A 14,531-nucleotide genomic window follows, 5' to 3' on the forward strand; every position below is an offset into this window, starting at 1 on the left:
CACTTAAGCTCTGCCTTAAGGGTATGATGCGGTAGCATTAATAGGTTATATATATAATAATAGGTTATTAATAGGTTATTAATATATATATATGTAATAATAGGTTATTAATAGGTTATTAATTGGTTGTATATATCGCATATATGGGCATTAATAGCATTAATGCCCATATATGCGAAATTTGTCATTCTCTACTTTACAATCATAGACCGCTGGGAGTCCTCATACCGCTCCTGGCTCAGTGGTGCAGCGGTTAAACAATGCGCCACTGCCCTAATGGCAGGTGCTGCAACTGGTGGGGCTTGCGCGGCCAAGGTTGCTGTTTCCAAGGTTGTTAAAATGTTAATAAAATCAGCTCACAAGTAAAAAAATATGCTGTTAAGAAAATGAATTTTTACTTCACTGAAAACAAGAAAACAATAGAAGCATGACACTAGCAGGAGCACTTCAGTCCACTTCTGAGCACTAAAAGATTATTTGAGTGGCTTCTACGGGGCAGAGTTTAAACCAACGGAGTCTGGGCAACCAACTCAGTGAGCAAGCTGAATAACTTGCACACAAATAATTTAACCAATAAAGCTCTCTCTTTGTCAGTTGGACTTGCATGTAACGAACATGCATACCTGCCATGCCAGGACTTGATCAGGAGAAATGCTACAGGCCCTTTGGAAGGCTGCAACAGCCTGGTCCAGCTGATTAATTTCTTGTGCTGCTGCTCCAACAAAGACCCAGGCCATGTAGCATTCTTTGTCCAACTTCAGGGCAGTCTGCAAGAAACACACCCAAGTAGTTATCTTTCACAATGGCACTGAAACTCCACTGGACGTCTGCACGACGTCCCAAACATTCCCGGGATGTCCAAGAGCTTTAAGCGCCCGTTGCGTTAATCCGCAGCCTAGCTGAGGCACAAGCAGCAAGTCTGCCATAACAATGGAACAATACTGCCCATGACTGCTAAAAGGAATTAAGCTTGCTGGTCCGTGCAAGTCATTACAAACAGGTACTCAAGCTAGGCACTGGTACTCTACAAGTGGCATATTCAAACAGGGATAACACTAGGGCATTTCTTTATAAAGACTCCTGCATACCAGCCTCACTTATTCTACAGAGGAAGGTGGCACTGACATTCATATTGAAAATGGCAAGAAGGTTGAGCTTGGCACTCTAGCCAACTGTATACTTTCAGCGATTTCTGAAAATTTATCAAATGCTAGAAGCAATTCCGTCATGTTGTAAGTATCAACTCCTGCTTTGGCCAACATACATGGCACTGCCTAGACTGAGTATTGTGAGTGTGTCTGCATAAATAAGAATTTGCGGCGCAACATGTCCGGCAAGTGCAAACTATGGAGCATGTTCGTGCTGCCTTAATTGTGCACAACCTGACAACTAACTAGGCTAATAGGATCTACATTCAACACCAGTGCCTCTGAACAGTAGATTAGTGTGTGCGCACGTTTAACAAGAAGTCACATAGCATGTACTTGACAAACGATGCCCGATTGACATTGTAATGTGTCTGAATAGCATTATTAGGGTCTTCATTCTGAAAACAGTGCAAAGCATTTTAATGCAAGTCTGTACACTGCAATCTGCACAATAACAGAAACAGTTGTTCTTCTTTGTTAATGACACCTATGACAATGTATCAACAGCTAGGAAACAACACAGAAAGGGAGACAAGTTTCTGCTGTCAAAAACTAAAGTGGAAGCAGTCCAACCTTGCAGTGCTTCAAGGCGGCTTTGAATTCCTTCTGTTTGATTGCGTCCCTTGCATCTTTGAGCGCTTGCTTCACTTCTTTGGAATCCATTGCTAAAAAGAGTAAAGCCACAGGTAATGTTACAGTCTTTCGCTCCTGTTTTTTTTTTTATTATTATTAATATGTGAAGAGAAAAACGAGCAGCAACGGCGTAAAAGACCGCTACTGCTCTAGGAATTCCGCACAAGAGAGGCATTTTGCACCGACCTGCGGGTGCTGTGTAAACGATACTTTCACCTTGCGTAACTACTGCAGCATGCATGCGATCAGGTTACAGGAGCACGTGTTTTGCTCCTGGACAGTGTAGTCGTGGTTTCCCCGGTTAGGCGTACTTCGACGATCACAGGCACAATACATGTCGGTTTCGTTTAGGAGAAGGTGCAGTGACATGAAGTGACCACACCACGTCAGAGGTGCCAGTACGCACCGCATGTGCCCGTAGCAGACGGGCTCTTGCGATAAAAACGCGTCCACTGTTGAAGGGCTGCTGCCCCACTAGCTGCAACAGGCGTTACTCGAGGCCCTGTATGTTGTTACCCCGTGGCAACAAGCAACAGTCAGAAAGAACTGTAACTCTCGACCGCGCCTCACATTTCCCGTCGGATTCGGTTCACGTCCTAGCCGAAGACGCCGAAGAGTCGGGTTCCGACGATAGCGCCGCCAGCATTCGAAAAGAGGCTCTACGATGCGCTCGGTTTATTTCCGTCAAGACAAAGCACACGCAGGCAAGAGTGCATTAGTGACGTCATTTACGTTGCGTCACGCTTCGCGTGAAGAGCTCGAGTCCTTCTGAGACTCCATGCAACCGAGCAAACGAACGTACCAGCATTTGTGCTGCCACCTGGTCGCTATTTTTTTTTTTATTCAGTTTTTGAGAGGCATAAGCGACGCAAGCGGAAGTTAAGGTGTGTTCTTCGCTTGACAGGTGCTTACAAAAAAGCCAATTTTCCTACACATATCTGGGCAGAGTGCTGTTCGTGTTCCCTTGGAGTCTGTGTCCCAGTCAGCGATGTCTACAGCAGAGGATCAGAATGTGGAATGCCCGCTGTGCATGGAACCGCTAGAAATGGACGACATCAACTTCTTCCCATGCACTTGTCTATACCAGATTTGTCGATTTTGTTGGCACCGAATCAGGACTGACGAAAACGGGCTTTGTCCCGCCTGCAGAAAACAGTACCCCGAAGACCCGGCCGACTTTAAACCTCTCTCAGTGGAAGAGCTGCACAGGATAAAGAACGAGAAACGGCAGAGGGACCTGCAGAGGAAACAGAAGCTCTCCGAAAATCGTAAACATTTGGCCAACGTTCGCGTTGTACAGAAAAACCTGGTGTTTGTAGTGGGCTTGCCACCGCGACTAGCGGACGCAGAGACGCTCAAGAAGCAGGACTGTTTCGGTAAATATGGCAAAACTCACAAAGTGGTCGTCAATCAGAGCACCTCGTACGCGGGCCTGCAAGGCCCTTCGGCGAGCGCCTACGTCACCTACTATAAGGCGGAGGATGCGCTGCGAGCCATCCAGGCTGTCAACAACGTGAAAGTGGACGGGCGGACTCTAAAGGCTTCTCTGGGCACCACCAAGTACTGCAACTATTTTCTTCGGGGCCAGCAGTGTCCAAAGACGGACTGCATGTATCTGCATGAGTTGGGTGACCAGGCGGCCAGTTTCACCAAGGAGGAGATGCAGCACGGTAAACACCAGGAATACGAGCGTAAGCTACACGAACAGATGTTGGCAGCCAACAATAACGTGGCCGCGTGTGCCCCGCCGCCCGCAGTGGCTCCGGCGGCGGCGCCCGCGACGACTGCCCCCAAGAAGGCCAACAAGCCGCGAAAGCCAGGGCTGGCGCCACGGCACGCCAGGCAGAGCGAACAGAAGGCGGCCGCCGCGGCTGCTGCCGCCGCCGCTGCGGCGGCGGCAGCGGCCGCAGCAGCCAACAATTCCTCCACCACCAGCAGCGGCGGCACGCCGCCGGCGCCCAAAGAGAACAGAAGCACGCCACCCGACGACCCGTCACCGACGTTCACGGCGTCCCTGTCGCCCCCGTCCCCCGAGCCGACGAGGGCCGGCGGGGACGACGCGATTGCCCACGAGGACGACCTGGGCTTCGACCCGTGGGACGAGTGCTCCAAGGGCCTGGCCGACTTGCTTGAGAAGGAGGCGGTCTCGGCGACGACGTCGACGATGACGAGCAGCAATCCTCTCGGGGCTGCACCGCCGGCCCTGACAACTCCGTTGTCGGCGCCACTGGCAGCTCCCTTGGCCACAACCTTGTCATCTCCACTACAGGCCCCAACACTGTTGTCCTTGCACCATCAGCGGACACCTTTTCTGCAACCGTCTCGCCCGACACCGCCTTTCGAACCGCTGCTACGTAGGCCTCCACCACCACCGCCGCCAGGTTTTAGTCCATTCCTAGTGGGACAGCAGACACAGAAACTGGTGCCCCTGCCGCCGCACCAGGGGCCGGCCATGGCCGGTGCTGGAAATGGGCTGGCGGAACTGTGCGCGCTGCGTGAGTCTCAGGAAGCGCTGCGCTCGCTCTTGCCCACAGTGAACATAACCTTTGGGCCACCCCTTGGGGGCAGCCCACAGGGTGCAGGCCCACATCACGCCCCCCCGCACCTCAGGGGACCTCCCTCGTCACAGTTCGGAAACAGCTGCCCCCCACCGTGGGGAAACAGCTCTGTCCCAGACATGCCCTGGATCGCTCAGGACCCTGCTATCCTGACCGGGGGAAGCCTAACAGATGCCACTAACATGGCCGCACGCTTCTAGGCTTCTCTCTACACCTCGATCCCCCTTCGCATTTTTTTTTTGTTAATATTATTTCTATCAAAGTGTCGGCCACTATGTGGATCGCAGAGAATTCCACAGACCCAAAATTTGTCCCGGTTACTTCTTTCAGTGAAGAAGCTCCTTGAGGCGCTACTGTGGAATTACCTTTTCTTCATTCAGTCTTTGCTTTCTAAATTTACGCAAAAAGAAAAAAAAAGTCATCCCCGCAAAGCGATGGAATAAACAGTAAACAGCAAAACGCGATTTGTTTGTCGATGTTGCAAGTGCCATCCCCCACGGGTGACTACTTGTCACATTATCCGCTCATCAGTCTTCACTAAATCCACTGCAATCTTCACTATAATTGGTTAGAAGGCTTGTAGATTATGCAAAATTTGTTTGTCGTGTGACATTGTGCTGGGAAACGGCGAGATTAAATTCATGTAAGAAATTTTCCAAGCTTTTTGGAGCAAGGGACGAATGGTGCATTGAAGTAATGTGTGTATCATCACTGATTGATCAAAACATGGACAAAGTAAACCGCAACTTGGCTCTTTGGAGAGTATGTGAACGAACAGCTGTTAGTTGCCAAAACAGAAGCTATGGTGGACATAAGCTTGGTCTTGCATTATCGTGATTGCTATTTAGAACATTGCTTTGGGAAGTTTTTGTCAAAGCTTTGAATTGCAGCAGCAGCACCTTCAGACCATGATGGAATTAGCGGAAATGCAGCGTTTTCCTGTTGCCCGGCATTCTGCTACTGAGAATGCTTGCCATGACTTTTCTGCTTTAACACACTAGTGTGCAGAGCCACAAATGCACTTTGTTGGTGCCCTCAAGCATGCATTCTTGATTGATCGTTTTCTCTTGCAGATTGTGATGACCCAGAGCTTTTATAAGAGAAGTGTACCTTTGTTGCATCTTGGTTGAAATCTATTATGGTGCAAATATTTTTCGATGAAAGCATTTCTTTTTTACTGCCCATGACTGTTACTCTCTAGGCAAGACAGCAGTCACTGGCATTTTTGTTACTCAGCTTCATGGAATGGATGTCTCAGTGCTGTGACAAAGAGGTGTTTTATGCATAAAAGAAGTTTTTTGTCATAACAAATCTCAAGCTTTTCTATTTGCCATTACCCATTTTCACAGCTTCAGTTACAAAAAAAAAAACATCCTGTGGACAGTCGTCCAAAGTAATGTTTATGCAAGAGAGATTTTCGTTTTACTTGGTGGTCTCCTTTACATACTTTTGATTGTGCAATAGTAATTGGAAAGTATTGGTGAAGAAAGCTTCACTATTTTGTTTTTGATGCCATTTGTAATAATAGGCACACACACAAATGATTGGCTTACATTACATTGTGTGACCTGTGCCTTTAAAGACGAAATGCAAGACTACCAAATTTGAAGTTGAGCTCTCGGGCCATTGTTAATATTGTAGTCGTTTTTTTTCTGCATATTGCAGGTCAGTGTCTTTTTTTCTCTCTACCAATAACGGATACCCAGTGACACTCATCCCCACGTTCTTTCATAAGTATAGAGAGCAGTCAGAAAGCAGTCCATTTGTGTGCTTGTTGGGAAGAGAAAAAAAAATATGTTGTGCATTTGTGGCCTATCTGCAGTGTGTTAAGCATAAGATTAGCAGAGATTGAAGCCATAGGAATCTCTCAAATTTTTTGCAAAGCTCTGCAGGACACTGGATAACATATCAGCACATCTCATGCAAGTGAAATGCAACGTTACATTTGTGACTGCTGGAAGGATTGCATTTTCCTTGGAGCAAAAATGTCAATATTACTATGACATGCAGCACGTGCCTACAAGCCTTCCAAGGCCCTCTTGCGGTCTTAGTCTGTGACCTCCCATGTCTGATAGATATCAACAGAAGTACTTGCCATGTGCTCATTTAAACGCGTGATTTTAAGCACTGTGCAGTTTGCAGAACACTCATAGGTACATTTATGACCAAGGCAAGGATGTCCACTAGCCAAAAGGAGGCAGCACATTGTGTCTTAACCATATTGATGCATTTATTGCGTAATGGTCTTCAAAGTCTTTACTGTGAGTTTTGCTGGAAGTAATGGTGGTCTGGTAGGCGTCGGTTTACAGAGGGTTATGCCTGCTTTGCAGCCCTTGCCGACACACTGCCTGCATTCGTTTTCGAAGCTTTTGATTCATGCTTGGTTCCTTCATCACAGCATGCTGTTTCCTTGTGACATGCTTTCTTTTTTACAGGCAGTCTAAATAATCTCCCTCTGGTTGCACAAGCGCATGACCTCATCAATTATCTTTGTACATATTCACAAACATTTCATACTGTGATATTGTTGGAGGAAAAAGTAAGATGAACAGGGAGGGATGGCAGTCTCGCCATACCTGATCCTCTTGTAGACAGTACTTAACTTCATAGTTGGCGGAGTTTTGATAAGGCAGTTACCCTCATATTGCGGAAGCACAGAGGTTGGAAGTTAGATTTGGCCCATGCTTCAAATGCCATGAAGTTTTCTGTGTTATGCTAAATTACAGCTTGTCTGATTTCTATTCTCCCATTTTGGAGGGTTTCTTTTTATATCAAGTTGACTTTTCAAAAGCACTTTGGCAGCTTTAGACGGTCATGCATGAAATTTCACTCATAAATCTTATGATGCCCTTGACAGCTTTAAGGGCTGTGTCAGTGTGGCATACATTTTAATTAATCTTCGTGTGGAATTGCATCCACATCCTCAATGCTTGACATACCTAGATTTCATGACCTGCAGTAACACCGAAACCTTTTTTAGAGCTGTTCATTAATTGTAGTTATTTTTGGTCAGGTAACTTAAAATCCATTCTTCCCCTCTTAGCTTTTTTTTTTCTGGTTTATAAGTTTACTTTATATAATTGCCTTGCAAATGGATTTAGTACAGAAGCTTAATATTACAGTTGTGTAAACCAGGATGAATTCATATTTATAGGAAATGGTTTAGAACAAACCAAGAAATAGCCATGAATTTCTAGACATCTAACTGTAGTGAAATAGTGATGATGATGGCTTCTCTTCGGTTCATTTCCTGAAGGACTGTCTTTGCATATTGTCATGTTTTTATCTGGAAAGGTGTGTGTTATGTGATGAGTATATATCGCTTGGGGATTTGGTATGTGTGCACATTTCATATGGCAGACATTTGCAGCAGAAATGAAGGAGACCTAGAAGCCAGGATATGTGCATTTTTTCATGCTTCAAACAAGTAACATGGCTCCTGAGGGAGAAGTTTATTTGATTTCACTTAATCTGCTTTATGATTATACCGGCATTTCAGAGGGGATTAAGTACAAGAAAAACCAAATGCAGAAGCTACCGGTAAATACAAGATTGTTCCCACATCTCCAGTGTTAGATGAACTTCAGCAAAGTGTGGTTGTAGAGAAGTTATTGGTACCCACTAGATTGTGCTTATACAATGGTAGCTAAAACTTTGAGAAAGATGTTGCTGTCGGAAACGGACGCAGTTTTGCTGGGAAGGTCATTCCATTGTATGGGTGTACAGTTGGAAGAAAGCGAACACTTTGCATGATTGGATGCAAACTGTTGTGGCAGCGATTGACATGCTGGAATATGTTATGTGAAATTTGAATGAACTAATCAGGCAGGGTGCAAATATAATATAATTTGTAGAATAATGTTAACCAGCAAACAGGTCATCACGATGCCTATGATGGAAGATCAAAATTAGCTGTCATAGCTGTTTTATTGCATGATCCTCACAGGTATTTAAAAAAGATTTTTGCTTAAGTGGCAATTACAGAGGAGAGAACAAAAACAACAGGAAATTGGTGGTGTTGTGTTTCTGTTCTCTGTTGTCGTTACAATATCTTGAAACTGCAAAACAGTTAGCCTGTCAAAAAGTGCTCCTCACCAATAGAGATAATTAAGTGAACAGAGTCTGCAGATTTGCTAAATTTTATTCCCAGAGTTTGCAAAGATCCTTATGTCTGTATATAACCAACTTCATTACGCATCTATTCAAAAGCAGCTATAGCATGAAGCGCTGTCTTCTCTGCTCTCATCTGCATGGGCAACATATGCAGACAAGCACAAAAGTGATGGACACAACCTCATAAAAAGCTCTACACTGAAGATGCCCGACAGGTGATAATAAATAGGCTTTACTAAACATTCATTGAACAGCAGTTCAGCTATTAAAGTTCACGACCCTAGCATTTGTGCACTGTTAAGATGTTGTGGTTATAGCCACTTGTAAGTACTGGTGTGTTGCTCTGCGTTTGAACAGCTTTTGTTCTGCCGAAGTGAATGATATAGTATGTACTAAGTGCAGCAAATCGCAGTTGTTTTACTTCACCTGATTTCATAATGTATGCGACATCGTGAGAGCACATTCATGTAACACAACTTTCCAAATTTTTTTTTTGTAGTTTCGGCAGCCTTTCTTTTTCAATAGTCTGTGCAATTCATGATACATGATCTTTCCTTACTGCTTAATGAGCACATTTACTTCAGCTCTCATGCATTCATTTTTCCATAGAAAGATGAGGTAAATGTCATAGTTTCTCATATTATTAAGTCTGTTCCATGCTTTGATGCATGCTTTGGTGTTCATTAATTTTGACATGCATCATATTTCTTAATTGAATTCAGCCAGAGAAAAAATCAGTCGCAGCTGTTGCAATACTTGTAAACATTCATTGAACTTAATTCAAAAAGCTACTCAATGCTCTCTGAAGAGCTGTCAATGAATATTTTGAAACATGAAAGCCACGAAAATGGCTGAATTGCCGCACACCCTAAGTGTGGAGTGAGAAATAGAGAGGACAAACCCTGCAATTGCTTAAGCAACACTGTGCAATGAACAGTACTTGAGTTCCCAGCAAGTAGGCTTCCAGTCATCATCAAGGAATTACAAAGTTACTTCAGTTGTGTAAACCACACACATGATTTCTTTATCATAATGCTGTCTCATATAAGACCAATCTATTTCCTGCAGAGTCTAAGCGTGATACATTCCAGTTTGTTTTTACTGGTGTGGCTATGCTCTTTGATTAGAGTATCTGCACTATGATGGCACACCTTTATTTGAGAACTCCTTATCAAAGAAGCAAGCATAGACCGCAATTGTGCACTTTTCTGCACAGCGTAATATACACGAAAGTATGGCAAATGGGGACCTTTGGTATGCTTTGCACAAATATTACCAGTAAATTGTTATTGTTATGTGCACTGCAAAGAGGGCCATTAGGTTTAGTAAAGAACTTGGTTAGTTTAAAGAAAAAGTATTGTTTTCTTGAGATACACTTTGTCAGTTTGTGATCATGCTTTTGTGCATAGTCTCTGCAGCTGCCTCAAAGACCTATGTTATGGCACACACAACTTGGCATGAATTTTTCTTTTTCAGTTTCTACTGATGCAAGTGTAGAGTTATGTTGTAGGAAGCATTCTCTGAAAGCTTCTGTTCTGGATTATAAGCAGAAACACTGAATAGTCATTGCAAGTGGAACGAAACACATTGCTTATTCCCTCCCATAATATATTATCCACCTGTAATGCAGTATACCAATCATCATGCGCCATTCTGGTCTGCTGTAGGATGGAATCTGGATGTAGTTGCATATGCTTGGTATGCCATTTATTCGTGTGACCTAAATGCAGCAGTGTCAAGCAATATCTTAAGGCAACTGCATGAATCATGAATAATGCGAAGGCATCGTGCTGAAACCAGTTGCATGGAATCGGAATGTATGAAGGTAAGCGCACCCAGTTGAATTGCTTTGTTTAGCAGTATATCGGGCAGAATTAAGCTGCCTAGAGAGGAGCCTCCAAATAAATAAGAGTATTTTTTTGCTGACTACACCAATGCAACGACTAAAATAGCTGCATTTTTCTAAAATAAGTGCGTTCAGTACAGTGACTGCTTCAGTGCTCGTGGAAAGAACCTTGTCGTGCTGAGAGATTGACTGGAAGGACTGTATCGGCAAAGAAACGGCCTATAAGCAGCTGACTGTGGCATGCAGTGTGGTCACAAGTGAGTTTGTGCAACGATTTCGGCAGCCATCGTCTCTGCGGATTTGTGTTGTACACTGCACTGCAGCGACAAGAAAAGGCGGAGTGGCTAAATGTGCGCGATCAATAGCGACCTAATCTCCAGCTACGAATCGAAGGAAAGCGCTTCATAGCCCCCCCCCCCCCCCCCTTTCCCCCAAACCTTTTTTTTTTTTTTTTCGGTTTGCACACGAAAGTATGGACGAAGCGAAACTTAATTTTGAAGCATATTGACCTTGTCTTTGGTGTTTTATCAGAGTCATTGTGTGCAAAAGAAGAAAAGCGACGTGCTCTAAAGCACTGAAAAAGCGATGCAAACGACAAGACATTAATTCAACCACGAATACAAACGCGTTTTTCTAACACGTATTAAACGCACACAACTCGGGCACTCGGGCGTAGGCGTCTGCTCTTTCCGCTACGGTTACACCTTTCTACTCACACGCCGTCGCAGAGTATTTATTACTATTATGTTCATAAGTTAGTTGTTCAATTAAAAATTAGATACATCACAGATATAAGATTTAAAAACTTAAATTAGGTTTTCAAAAATTATTTAACACTCTGGCTTATATTTAAAAGAAGCAGTACCCATAGCAACGCCCGGCGACCTGTAACGCTGTTCGGTGAAAATGGCGGCAATCATGTGTGCGATTTCATTGCAGTGAGCATGTAGTAAGCGGTGACGCAGTTGACAGTGCCAATTTTACGCCAGATCTTCCTGCGTAATGCAACAGAATGCTTCACGAATTGCTCTTCGCGTTGAATGGGTACCCGGGAACCATTTTCGTTGAAAAAGAAGGCACTTTTTCGGTAAGCACTTTCACTGCCAACTCCTCAGGTAACGTGTTGTCTGTGGTGCATTTTATTGATATTGCGGCTTCTGGAGTTTGTTCAACGGTGTTCGATATGGATTTTGTATGCTCGGAACCTGCACAGATCTGTACGTGCATGACTCGACACATCTGATATTACGTCGGCTCGAAAGCAGATCATTTCGCGCTATAAACGAGCTGTCAGAGGTGACGCTTGACTGCTTCTGAGTGCGACTTTCGCTTTTACGAAGAGTCGGACTTGCCATTGATCTCCAGTTTTTAGCGTCGTTTGTTCCATTGTTTGTGCATACTTTTCCAGCTAATGTGTCATCTGTAGACGAACGAAGGTAGTCGCACAAAATGTCGAAACTTGTATTTTAAATCGAAAGTTACGAACGTCTGTGTCTCGCGCATGGTGTTCATTACTATGATTTAAGCAACACAACTGCATGGAAAAAAAAATAGTATTTTGCTGAAGATTTTGCATATTACAGTAAAGTTTTCATGCACGTTTGATTGCAGGTTGTCAAAGGGCTGCCTTTTCTGCATCCATCTGAAACCACGATTCTGGACAAGCTTTGTGCTTTGGGTTACCATGTCAAGTACTTGCGGAGCTTCGTTTCGGCCTACCACAGCCTTAGCACAGGAGGTTGTAATGTCTTTTGCTTACTACATTTACTGGTTCATACCCACTCATACTAAAAATAGTAGGTGGACCTGATGATTATGAAGGATTTGTGGCACATGACAAGGTGTGGTGCTGCTACTAAGCATTCCTTGTTATACAGGGTTTTGGTACTCTCTGTGCACATCCATATTCTCTGCTAAGCTGCATGCCCCGTAATGTTTCTCAAAATAAGAGCAGGGAGAAATATCATATGCATTGCTTGCTGTGCATATTGTTTTACTGCCAAATGAGTGGTTCGTATAATTACCAGCAGCATTAACAGGATCATTCTCTATTGCTGCTTTTTTTTAGCAAATGATACCATTGGAGCCTGGCTGACATTCCTGTAGTACCTTTCACAGTTGATTCTGCAACGTGTAGCTGTAATCAAATTTCTCTTTTGTGTCCTTTTAGCTTGAAAACAGAATTGTGTGCTGCGATGGTATAAAACGCAACCTGTTACTAAAGCATTAAGGTGTCTCATGTTGTGTAGTTTTCGTAATATATTAGCATCCATAGGCATTAAAAGCTAGTTAAGTCAGCTGGTACTTGGTCCCCATGTCTTCCCGAATGAAACCAACAATAATAATTGCCGCCAGCACTTGCTTTGTGTTCATTGGTGCGGAACAAAAACCACTGTTTGTAGGGGACAATGTAGCTTGTATTTCACGGGGTTGTGTTTCTGAATTCCAGGTTCACAGGAAGGCGAGAAGACGCTTAAAACTGGATTCTACTTGCATGCTCTGTGTGCGGGATTGAAAAAGGTCTTGCATCAATACTCAGAGGAATTGCTTAACCTCGAGAAAGAGGTCCTAGAGGGAAATAAGGTCTCCTTGATGCGCTTTCAGGAGGTCCTTGATAAGGTAAATTTTTTTCTCAAACCTGATTGGTGTGGTGTATGTGATATTGCCTTGTGTTTCCTGAGCATTTGTCATTGTACACTGGATTAGTCGGCAACTGCTGCTTTCTTATGTTTTTCTTGTGAAGTGCCGATGGCTTTGCACTCTGGATGAAATACAGAGGATAGTAGATTTGGATGTGTTAAACTGTGACATAAAGTTGTGAAGAACATTTTATTGCAAAGCAATTTGTTGAGTTTCACAGCTTTTTGACCTGTTGAAGGTACAGGAGTGATTGCTTAAGATGACGGAAATTTTCGAATAAAATGTAACCAACGTTTAAGTTTTGGTCGTTTGTGCAATATTGGCTAAAAGAGTGCTCTTTATTCATTTGTTTTTCTAACTGACACTGGCTGATTGGTGCAGAGTGAGTTGGCTGCATTAGATTGATTGTTCGGAAGCCAAGAATGGTGAAAGGTTGTTTATGTAATGTGATAGGAGCTAGTGTCAGCTGCATGTGTAGTGGGAATATGGAAGAAAGACTGTGACAAAAGAATGTGTTTGAGCGTTCGCTTGATTGGTGGATTTTGGGACCAGTGACAAGAGGTCGTGTGACCTTGCTATGTGATGATGACATTTTGCTTGAACGATGATCACGAGTTCTTGGTAGGGGGGGGTTTCTGGACACACCAATGGACTGTCTAAAAATCACTTTCATACTCTAGTTTCATTGCGACACTATAGGGTAAGACATGTAACCCTTTTAGATGTGGTTTATCACTTCGATTAAAAACAAATATCTTTATGCCCAAAGAGTATATATCCAGGCCTCAAGAAAGCCAATTCATTAGTTTTCCATCGGAAAACATCAGAACACCAGGGTTTAAAAAATGAACACTCTGGGGATGATAAAATCATTTTGAGTTTACAAGATGCACATGATGCAAGCAAATAAAAATATATATATACTGTTGCGACGAAGTGGAACAATATATGTTCCCCGTAACAGTATATTTACATCATTACTGGTGGCAAAAATCTGTCAGTAAGAAATGGTTTAAGACCAGTACCGAGCTCACTTTTTTGTGAAATATTTGCTTGTTTGCTAGTTGGCATGAAAAACCAACCTATTGCAAGATTAAAATGCAGAAACCTATGCTAGGTAGAGCACAATCTGAGAAATGTCTGCGAGTTTGCAGTGTACTCAGTTGTGTGCTTTAAAGGGTTAACAGACTATGTTTGGCTGTGCTGGGGTGAGCTTAGTTCAGTGCTGTTTGATCTGTTCTGTGCCCAGTACCACCTGCTGTTTCTGAAACTGCGTGACCTGGTTGCCGAGGTTGAATCTAATCGAGTGCATGGCTGCAGCATCCTCCAGTGTGTGCACAAGAGCTCTATTACAGCCCTTCCTCTTGCCAAGAAGAGCATGTCCCTGTGAGTCTAGCTTCTCGTTGTGTCTGAACATCTGTCAGTGTTTTCCTGAGTATCTCTTGTAAAAAACAATGTTCCTTGATGATATCAGAATTGATGCTGAAGTGAGACCAGGATTTTGAACCAAGTATTAATAATATGTTTTTCTAGCTTGCACTTGCATTGTCAAGAGCACGATGTTGCATGTAAGCCAAAGTACAATGTTACTGA

General features: G+C 43.6%; 3 protein-coding genes across 4 annotated transcripts in view; 2 read left to right on the forward strand and 1 right to left on the reverse strand.

Annotated features, from left to right (window-relative positions):
* Window positions 1-2,427, reverse strand: part of LOC149343103 (tetratricopeptide repeat protein 37) — a 55,586-nt gene extending 53,159 nt beyond the window's left edge. The window contains exons 1-3 of the mRNA XM_089545619.1: window positions 1,998-2,427; window positions 1,722-1,813; window positions 624-767 (exon numbers count right to left, since the gene is read on the reverse strand). Coding sequence (XP_089401745.1) covers window positions 624-767; window positions 1,722-1,813; window positions 1,998-2,022 — 261 coding nt within the window. The 5' untranslated portion in view covers window positions 2,023-2,427. The remainder of the gene's footprint in view (window positions 1-623; window positions 768-1,721; window positions 1,814-1,997) is intronic.
* A 190-nt stretch (window positions 2,428-2,617) lies between these two features.
* LOC149343104 (uncharacterized) lies at window positions 2,618-4,798 on the forward strand. Its single transcript, XM_089545620.1, has one exon. The coding sequence runs from the start codon at window positions 2,770-2,772 to the stop codon at window positions 4,537-4,539; it is 1,770 nt and encodes a 589-aa protein (XP_089401746.1). The 5' UTR covers window positions 2,618-2,769; the 3' UTR covers window positions 4,540-4,798.
* A 6,329-nt stretch (window positions 4,799-11,127) lies between these two features.
* The window catches only part of LOC149343105 (gamma-tubulin complex component 4-like), a 28,120-nt gene continuing 24,716 nt past the window's right edge, over window positions 11,128-14,531 (forward strand). The window contains exons 1-4 of one of the 2 annotated variants that reach the window (XM_089545622.1): window positions 11,128-11,385; window positions 11,910-12,036; window positions 12,748-12,917; window positions 14,188-14,324. In XM_089545622.1, the coding sequence (XP_089401748.1) occupies window positions 11,311-11,385; window positions 11,910-12,036; window positions 12,748-12,917; window positions 14,188-14,324 (509 nt within the window). In that variant the 5' untranslated portion in view covers window positions 11,128-11,310. The remainder of the gene's footprint in view (window positions 11,386-11,909; window positions 12,037-12,747; window positions 12,918-14,187; window positions 14,325-14,531) is intronic. The other variant, XM_089545621.1, reaches the window with a different exon arrangement.

This window comes from Amblyomma mixtum, chromosome 5, assembly GCF_055824585.1.
Source record: "Amblyomma mixtum isolate Tamu chromosome 5, ASM5582458v1, whole genome shotgun sequence".
In the NCBI taxonomy this organism is placed as follows: Eukaryota; Metazoa; Arthropoda; class Arachnida; order Ixodida; family Ixodidae; genus Amblyomma; species Amblyomma mixtum.